The 9,681-nt window shown below is 35.0% G+C and overlaps 1 protein-coding gene across 5 annotated transcripts in view; it reads right to left on the bottom strand.

The window, feature by feature from the left end:
- PARP4 (poly(ADP-ribose) polymerase family member 4) overlaps positions 1 to 9,681 on the bottom strand; it is a 114,329-nt gene that overhangs the window by 79,281 nt on the left and 25,367 nt on the right. For all 5 annotated transcript variants that reach the window (XM_069080520.1, XM_069080519.1, XM_069080521.1 and 2 more), the window contains 6 exons: positions 8,494 to 8,646; positions 7,837 to 7,974; positions 6,343 to 6,513; positions 3,250 to 3,410; positions 1,401 to 1,538; positions 194 to 292 (listed from right to left, as the gene is read on the bottom strand). In XM_069080520.1, the coding sequence (XP_068936621.1) occupies positions 194 to 292; positions 1,401 to 1,538; positions 3,250 to 3,410; positions 6,343 to 6,513; positions 7,837 to 7,974; positions 8,494 to 8,646 (860 nt within the window). The remainder of the gene's footprint in view (positions 1 to 193; positions 293 to 1,400; positions 1,539 to 3,249; positions 3,411 to 6,342; positions 6,514 to 7,836; positions 7,975 to 8,493; positions 8,647 to 9,681) is intronic.

The following is a 9,681-nucleotide window of genomic DNA, read 5'->3' as shown; positions in this document are numbered from 1 at the left end:
CACACACACACACACACACACACACACACACACACACACACACACACCCCAAAAGATTTACATTCAGTACATTTGTTACTTGGGAGGTAAATTTCACAAACAACACAGAAAAAAAAGTAAAGTATCTAGGGTACTCAATTGTTCACTGATAACGAGAAGCAAGGAGAAGCTTAGTTTGGAATACTTTACCGACCTGAGAGAATCACTGAAGTATATTCCACTACCGAGATTTCCAAAATCTGTTCTTTCTATTCCATGATCTTCAACCAATATCTTGGGTAATAGTAATCCCCTATAAAAAGAAAGAATGCCATATAGGGGCGAAAATATGTTTCATCTCAGACTCAGAATTGTTGTTCACATACATATAGTTTTTAAAAATATAAAGCAAACAAATCTTAAGATGCATTTCAAGTTAATCAAGAGGGGAAAAGGGGATAGGGTACTAGTTAAATTAAAAAATCATACCCCTAGTTGCTCATCACAATAGAGCCAATGTAATCATTCCACGTTTGGGCTATAGAAACGGTTTCCTAATTGTTCTCCCTACTCCCAGGCTCTCTCTGTTTCATTACCCATAATTTTAATGGTAATTTTCTTTAGTTTTTTTTTTTTAAATCTTTTTCTTTTATTATAAACTTTCTGTGTGGTTCAGAGAAAATCTATCATCATTCACAGCTTCTAAATTCCTTCAAATTGTTTATGATACAAATGAGGTTATATATATCCATATGACAAAAAGATATGAATTCCAAATTGCTAAACTGGTTGAAAAATAAAGTAATTTTCATTCTCTAATAAAAATATTCTTATAGCTTAAAATAAATGAGAATAGAGTGACTAATTTATATGATCTCAAATACTCAAATGCTCATCTTAATCATATGTATGTCTAATATATACACGCATATATTTCTATATCAACATATTATCAACATATTGGTATATCAATGGTATATCTAGGAATTCATATTTTCCTTTATTTTTAAACTTAATTTAAAAAAATCTATTTGAGGGGCAGCTAGGTGGCAAGTGAATAGAGCACCAACCCTGGAGTCAGGAGGACCTTAGTTCAAATATGGCCTCAGATATTTAACACTTACTAGCTGTGTGACCTTGGGCAAGTCACTTAACCTCAATTGCCTTGCCTTCCCCCCTCCAAAAAGACAAAAAAAAAAATGTATTTGAGTAACAAAGGTATTGAACTTTTCCTTGGTTGAAAGGTTTTAAAGGAAATATCAGTTTTCCTATAAGATTTTCTATATGTATAATAATAAAATCATTACAGAACTAAGATGAAAATAATTTTTGGAAACAAATAAAGGGAATTCCTGTTTAAGCGTAAAAAACTTTAAAATAAACTCAAAAAGTTGGGTGAAATTAAGACAGAATATTATTACCGGGAAAGAATTCCAACAATATTTCTCCCAGGTGTTCCATGTAGTAATGACTGCACATTGCCAAGCTTGCTCTGAAATTCCACAGTTTCGTTAACTCTGCCAATTCGATACACATTTAAGATGTCCACTGGATTATTCCTGCAAAAGTTGTGAGAGAAACCTTTGGACTATATTATTAACTCACCAAAAAAATTCAGAAAAAGACTTGAGGGTCAACTCTACACCAAAAGTTATACAAAATAAGAAGGGTTATATAACAGGGGTCATACAAAACAAAATAAAGTTGTCAAGTGACTTCCTATGAAGCTCTGTAAGCTGTTTGTTTTTATTCTCACTAAATACTGGTCCTTTGATTACAATGTTTATAGCCATACTGAAGTGAGGGCAGACCTCTTTGTTGAAAGTAGGCATCAAAATGTGCTGTATCTTGTTAAAATTACAATGACTGTTGATTTGATGAATATTTTGGACCCATGGAAAAATCTTCTAAGAATCATCATTTCTTAAGAAAACTGATTCTCTATCTTTAAATCACTTAAAACTAAATATTAAGTAAATTCTTGCCTTCTGATGGCTATTAGCACATAAACTAGTATTGCATTACCATGTGATAATGGGTTTTACCCCATATAGTATACAATCCAGAAAACTCAGTCAACTCACATTATTCATAATTCTAAAACACATTTTTTATTGATGATGAATGATGACTGCCAGCCACCTCCTGTCTTTCCACTGTTGCCTACCTATCCCAGTTTTCTTGGGGTGAAGTTCAGACTTATCATTGTGTTCCTTGTAGGAAGGTCAAGTGTTATCCTTGAAGCCTTTGGGGAATTTCAAAGACCCCCACTGTGGCTATGGCAGCCCGCCATGAACCTTGTGGAGGCTCTGGTGAAGGATTTAAGTAAAGAGCAAATAACAGAATGAAGATTAACTACACACCAAATCTGTTTAGGCAAAAAGTCTTCTATGTTCCTAAATATTACCTTGAAGAACCAAGGAAAAATGATAGAAAGCAATATCCCTTACTGTAATGTTATAGCAAATGTCTGGGCATTAATGTCTATGGCATTTAGGAGGTTTATATTGAGAGGAATAAACATAATAATAAACAGAAGCACATTCTCTGCTCTTGGTTAGGTAGAATATATAGCAAAAAGGTCAATACTTCTCCAAAATCTACATGGTGGCCTCACTGAAACAATCAAAAGTTTCTTGCAAAGATAATTGTAAAGAGGATCATAGTATGGACTTTGGAGGCTTTCCCAAGGTCATGTAAGTATTATGTAGCAGAGTCAACATTGGAACCAAACTCCCCTCTGACTCCAAAATCCAGACCGCTTCCCTTCATACTACAATGCATCATAAAACTAGAGAATGACAGGAGGCAAAGCACAGAGGGTTGGCATTTTTCCAGGTGTGTTTTTGCTAAGTTTACAATTCTATTTTTTTCATGCTACATTAAAAAGAAAAACAAAATCCAAATCCAAATTGCAGTCCCATATTTTTCCCTCTGTTTTTAATCTTGATTTTTTAAAGGGACCTCCCTGTGTAATACCAAAAAGATTAATGAGTTGTAACACACAAGGCTCAAATGCTCTGATTTTTTAAATTCTCAGAGATATAACTATGGCAAAAAAGAAAATGTGAGGTGTAATAATAAGGCAGGAAATCAAACACAGAAGATCAAAGGACCTGATAATATCAGAAAAGAAAGAAAGCTAATAGTAGGCAGTCAGGATTTTATTGAAGTTACCTGTTACCAGTTCTTATAGTATAGCACTCTTCACATGTATCTGATGAACTATTGTGTAATTATTAAATGCAAAAACATTACTCTTTTGCTCACCCATAATTTTTTTGCAATATCTCTTCTTTAACCTTGGAAAACTCTCTAGTGTTCTCATCAACATGCTCAATTTTGCATCTCAGAGCTCGGTATTTGGCAAGAGAAGGTGGGTTAGATCTTGAGAGATTTGCTTCACTGACATTAACCACATCTCTTATGAGCTGAAACAGAGAAAAATAGTATAAACACACTAAAATTACAACATATCGAGAGTCACTATAATAAATATATGTGTCGATATGTATATACACATATTTTTCTCATGAGGATGAAAAAACATACACAACTTTTTAACAGAAAAACTTTGCTTGATAAATATCAGTCTTTCCTGCTGTTGGCATATTAAGGCTTACTCATATAGGACCCTAAATTTGATTTAGATTAAGATTGATTTAGAGGGGGAAGAGACTTTAGAGAGCATTTATTCTAACCCCTTCATTTTATAGATGAGGAAACTGAAAACCAGGAAGGATGAGTGACTTGCCCCAAAGTCACACATTTCTCTCTATAAGACTTTTTCTACCATGCTATAGAAACCTCTCCAGTCCTTAACTACTTCTCCCATTGGAAGTACCTTCCCCCTCGACTAATTTCTTCCAGGACCTCCACTTTCAGAGGCCATCTAGGTCTTTGTTCCTCTCCAGGCTACACCCAGTTTTCTACAGGTCTACATCTTCTCTATCAAGCTGCTGGGACCTTCATCTCCCTCCCACCCTTTTATTTGTTTTCTCCCCTATTAGAATATAAACTCTCTGAGGGCAAGGACTGTTTTTCTGCTTGTTATTTGTAGTCCCAGCACTTAATAAGGCCTGGAATATAGTAAATGCTTAACAAATGCTTGTTAAAACCAGTGTGCTTTAAACTACATTGCTTTCCATTTCATCATATTGACCCATGACAGTGTAGTATCTGAATCATACTTTTTTAATGGACTTGCTGAATTTAACATATTCAGCTTGCATGCTACTGACAGAGGCTGCTGCTGCTGCTATTTTACTGAGAAAATGGAGGTCCAGAACCTGAACCATCCCTTCTTGGGACTTGATTCACTAACCTCCCCACCTTCCACTCCCCACCACCCCTATAGCCTATCAGAGGTTGTGCTATTAGTTAGTCAAGCCTAATATATGAGGAAGTTAGAGTGGGGCTTACCAATTCATCAACATTTCAAATGGAACTTGGTGGAAATTTGTGGGACAAAATTTTCCAATAAGAAAACCTGGCTACTCAACATTGTCCTTCCATTTGCCTGTCACACATACTTAGTGTTGGTATATCTCTCAAACCTATCCCTTAATGTTCTGCCTCCCTGATCTCTGTTTTTCCTAAGGAACAAGAGGATTGTATTTCCTCCAATTCTAACATATTTAGCTTAGCCATAACCCTGAACAGGCTATTCAGTATCTTTGTTAGACCTTTTTAATGTGCTCTGGGGAATTCCTGTTATTTTGTGAGCAAACTTTCCTGCATGATCAAACTCCCAAAAAGTGGAGAAACTGGATGGTGGGTATCACCCACATTTGAGAATGACAATTGTGGGTCAGTGGAAGAAGGCCTTTGGGGTAGTGAGTAGTAAATCATCAAAGTGACAGATAATTAGCATTCAACAATGCTTGTCACATTGAATAGAACACTGACACCACCCTTTGAGGCCTACCTTGAATGCTGCCATCTCTTGTCTTAGTGGGAAATAACTTTTTCCCCCTCTGAATTCCTACTGTATTCTTACTGACCTTTTTTGTTGTTGTATAGTCATGCCTTACTCTTTATAACCCCATTTTGGGGTTTTCTTGGCAAAGATGCTGGAGTAGCTTGCCATTTCGGTTCATTTTGCAGATGAGGAAACTGAGGCAAACATGTTGAAGTGACTTGCCCAAGGTCACATGGCTAGTAAGTGTCTGAGGTCGGTTTTGAAGTCAGCAAGATGAGTCTTCCTATTACAAGCCCAGTACTCTGCTTACCATGTAGCATGAACTCAGCGGCTCCTTCTGCTCCTTTAGATCCTCACATTTTACAACTTCTCTATTCTATTCAACTGCAAGCTTTTGAGGCCACAGACCATGTCTTATTCATCTTTATATTGCCCAAAGCACCTTGTTTACTATGTGCAAAGCACCGTGCTCTCCATAAATATTTGTTGAATTGATTGGATATTTGAGAATAAAATGAGGATGAAGGAGAGCATTTAATATTGGGTTTCCTGAGCTGAATGTTCTGTAGATATGAAGGCTCAAGGCAACAGCTAGCCACTCCCATTAAACAATTACCATTCTTGGGAATATATAGTTAGTCAATGACTTTAAAATTTTCAGGATTGGTCTCAGACACAATAATAGGCTATGTGGAAAAGTTTCTGTTTCTATGATGTTATCTACTTAATCACAGACTTTTTTTATGTCTGAAGATCAGCAGTTATATAGTCTAATTCTTTGACAATGAGGAAGCTGAACTTGACAAAGATCATGTAATTAGCAACTTTTTACATAGGAAATTATTTCAAGAGAGGTTAAGGGTAGGGCCTGGACCTGTGAGTTCATTGGTCCTTAAGGGCACTCTTGGGTGAGGAAACTCCTTCTACCAATGCAGTCTGGCACCCTCTAATCTCAAAGACTTGCCTAGAGTTTAGAGAGGTTAAGGCACGCAGTCAGTATATGTCAAAGACAAGACTATAACCCAGATCTTCCTGATTGACAGACCAGCTCTTTACCCATCACACCACACTGCCTCTCCATCCTTTTTTAACATAGAGTCTTTTTTTTTTGTTTTTTAAAGCAATCGGGGTTAAGAAACTTGCTCAAGGTTACACAGCCAGTTATTTCTGGGTGTGGTGCTAAGTATCTGAGACCGGATTTGATCCCCAGGTCATCCCGACACTGGAGCCGGTGCTCTTACACACTGTGCTACCTGGCTGCCCCTAAAATAGAGTCTTTATAGACATATTTCTGCATTTGACCTAGTATACCAACATATTTATGAAGAGACTTAAAAAACCTGACTTAAAGAACTTAAGTGCTCATTCATCAAAGTTTTTAAAAAGTTTTCATAGAAGTCCTTTTTAATATCTCAATTCAGCTGTGAATTTCAAAGTAATACCTGGCAGAGATCTTCTTTCTTAGATAACAGTCTTTGGTTAACTTCATCTTCTGTACTCCTGTGAGGGATAAGTCGGTAGAATTCTGACATCATCTTTCTCAACTCTTCTGTTGTTTCTTCCTTGTTTAATGCTGCCTTAACTTGAAGCAGAATACCCTCAGCTTTGCTCACCTTTAATATAAAGTATTAGTAAAATGAAATCTTAGTAAATAGAGCAAAAAATAACCACATCTTTGGTAGCTACATTGTAACTATAAATTCTAAAGATGAAAGTAACAGGATTCTTAAAAAAAATAGCATCAAAAAACTGGATTCAGCTTAGAGAAAGGAAGTATGATGCCAATTTTTAATGAGTATTATTGTACCTTTAGGAGACTTGTTTTTCAAATAAATCCAGGATGATGTCGGAATTAAATGATAAAGAACAACAATAAAATTATTATGAAGTAGAATACAGAGGATCTTATTAGATACCTGGTACATAATGTTATTTTTCACAATCACAAGTTCAAAAATGATTTCAATACATCAAGGATATGTAATTCATCAAAAGAGGGGTTAGGATCTATACCTTAGTCTAAGAGTTCTTAACTTTTTTATGTCCCAGACCTCTTTAGCACACTGGTGAAGTTTATGGAGCCCTTCTCAGAAAAATGCTTTTAAATGAATAAAATAAAACAAAACACATAAGGATCACAGAGTGAACCAATTATGTTGAAATACAATTACCCAAATATTGTTTAAAAAAGTTTATGGACCCCACATTAAGAATTCTTTCCTTAGATAGTTTTATTTATGTGGCCAAAATAAATTCATCTCCTGGAGGCCAGCTTTGATTTTAGCTAGGTTGATCCTTAGAAATTCATTTCCAGGTATATACTTAAAATCTGTCACCCTTAGTAGAACCTCAGCACTTAATGCTCTGCTGTCATGGCCTTTAAGAACTCAGGATCATCCCCTTACATCAAACCTATTTTCAAAAATCTTAAGATAAAAGAATTATCACCAAGGTTTTTCTACTGGTAAGAGCCAGAAATTACTAAATTAGCTTTCTGGTATAAATCAGACTCTTGTGAGTCTAGGAAGAATAAGCCAGTATCTCCAAAGTCCCATTCTCACTGAAAAAACTGACCAGTGAAATGTTCTATCTATTAAATTAAGTCACAGAATTGTCCAGAATTTTTTTTCTTTTCCTTCACATGGAAAATTATCCTTGACATTATGTGATGCTGTGTTATTAATGTTCATATCAATGTTTCCAGTTCATTAAATATCATATTGTTAAGAAATGTGTCTACCTCTCAAAATAGTTGAACTATGGAATCCTCACCATGAGTTTGACTTAACTCAACTTGCTTTTCTATACCACAGACAGAATCTGACTTTAGTCAGTATATACTATAAATGGATCTAATTATTATGTCTTAAGTTTTGATATTCTTAAAACAAAACATTTTTTAAGTAGAACATATTTTCCCCAAATCGCTGACTTACATCATTTAGGCTGATACTGTTTGCTGGCTTAAGAAGAATGGTCTCCAGGTGGCCAAGAGCTTCCACCCAAATCAACTCCACTAAGGCAATCACTTCTTCACTTATAGTATCTCCATTTAACACATCTTCCAACAACAACTGGAACCAAAAAACATTCAAGTTACAAAAGTGGAAATATTTAAAACCAACCTAAGAATGAGAGGGGAATAAAAAGAATCGTAATTATGGCCCAGAGCAGGGAGAAGTAACATGGACATTCTTGGCATTCTACAGCTCCTCATCATGGTGCCTCTTTATTTTCTCACTCTTTCCTCCTTTCCTGATGCTTTCTCTACTTCTCTTTTCCATTCTTTTCTCCCTTTTCTTTTCCTTAGGTTTGGTGGCTTTAGGCCCTCCATTAAAGCTTATGGATATTTCTTAGTAATATTAATGGTGCTTGGGCATATCCTCACATATCTTATGGAAGATAATTAAATTATGTGAAACTAATTAGGGTTTGCTGTTTACCTACATTACCAATTACTTATGGATTTCTTATTTCTATGGGATTTTTTTCTCTACTTTTGCAATTCACTAAATAACGTTTCTCTTAAAAATAGTAAAATAAGTTACTTAAATAATTTGTGGCCAGAACAAAAACAAATAAATCAATCTAACTGCTTGTAACTTCTTAGATGCTAGTAGTAGGTTTGCTTCAGGTGGATAACTTTCTGATGGCAGAAATCCTTGTTTCTTCAGTTCTTCAATATAATTCTCATAGTATCCACTTGCATCTTCAGATGTATTCTTTTTAGATAAATGTCTTCTAGTCTGTGAATTATAGTACATATCAAAGTGTTAGAATAAGAGCAGTTTATTACTTAGTACTCATTTATTCAGGAATCTCAACTATTTGGAACACATCCAAAAGTTTTGAGGTAAACAAAAATGTTCTTTGAGCAACAAAATTTGATTTTGAAGTCTATGTATTAGAGTTCATGCTTGTTTACTTTTGTTTTACATAAGGTACTAACAAATTCAATTATATGGTTTCCCGGTTCTGGGTAGATTAAAAACAACTGCAAGATGAGAAGGAAGGAGAAAAAGACTATTCCTTGATAGAGGAATATAAATAAGGAACAAGAAATAATAGTTGACAGCAAGTGAGAAGGTAGAAAAACTATAAAAAGCACACTGGAATTCATAAAGTAGAGTCTAGAGCAATCTAGGATTTTTCTAAGGGCAAACATCTTTATATACTTCAATAGTCTCAAGGGTATCACCATATCAAAACAGCATATTAGTTAATATTCATAATCATGATCTTGAAAAATGTTAAATTGTATTTTGTATTTCATAGGGAAATCCATTAAATATCCAAAATTAAAAAATTTTAACATTTAAAGGAGCAAGTTTCAGATAGCTAGAAAATTCACTTTAGTAGAATTCTGTAATAATGCCAATTAAATAGACATCTTTACTGTCACAAAATTGACTGAAATGTTCAAAGAATTAAAAATCCAATTGTGCTTATTTTTTAACTGTTAAAAAATTTGATTTAGCAATGAAAAACCCCATCTTAAAGGGTTTCCTTCAACATATACATGGGAAAAGCCTTGTAAAATAATAAAAGATATTCTGGCTACCATAAAAACAAAAATAGCTGGGGTGGCTAGGTGACACAGTGAATAAAGCACTGACCCTGGAGTCAGGAGGACCCGAGTTTAAATCTGGACTCAGACACTTAACACTTATTAGCTGTGTGACCTTGGGCAAGTCACTTAACCCCAAATTGCGCTGCATTCCCCCTCCAAGAAGAAGAAGAAGAAGAAGAAGAAGAAGAAGAAGAAGAAGAAGAAGAAGAAG

This window comes from Petaurus breviceps, unplaced genomic scaffold (genome assembly GCF_028583685.1).
Source record: "Petaurus breviceps papuanus isolate PSGF00001 unplaced genomic scaffold, PetGlider_PUasm1.0 91133, whole genome shotgun sequence".
Taxonomy (NCBI): Eukaryota; Metazoa; Chordata; class Mammalia; order Diprotodontia; family Petauridae; genus Petaurus; species Petaurus breviceps.
Note: the sequence above shows the minus strand (reverse complement) of the source record. Positions and strands in the feature narration are given on the sequence as shown.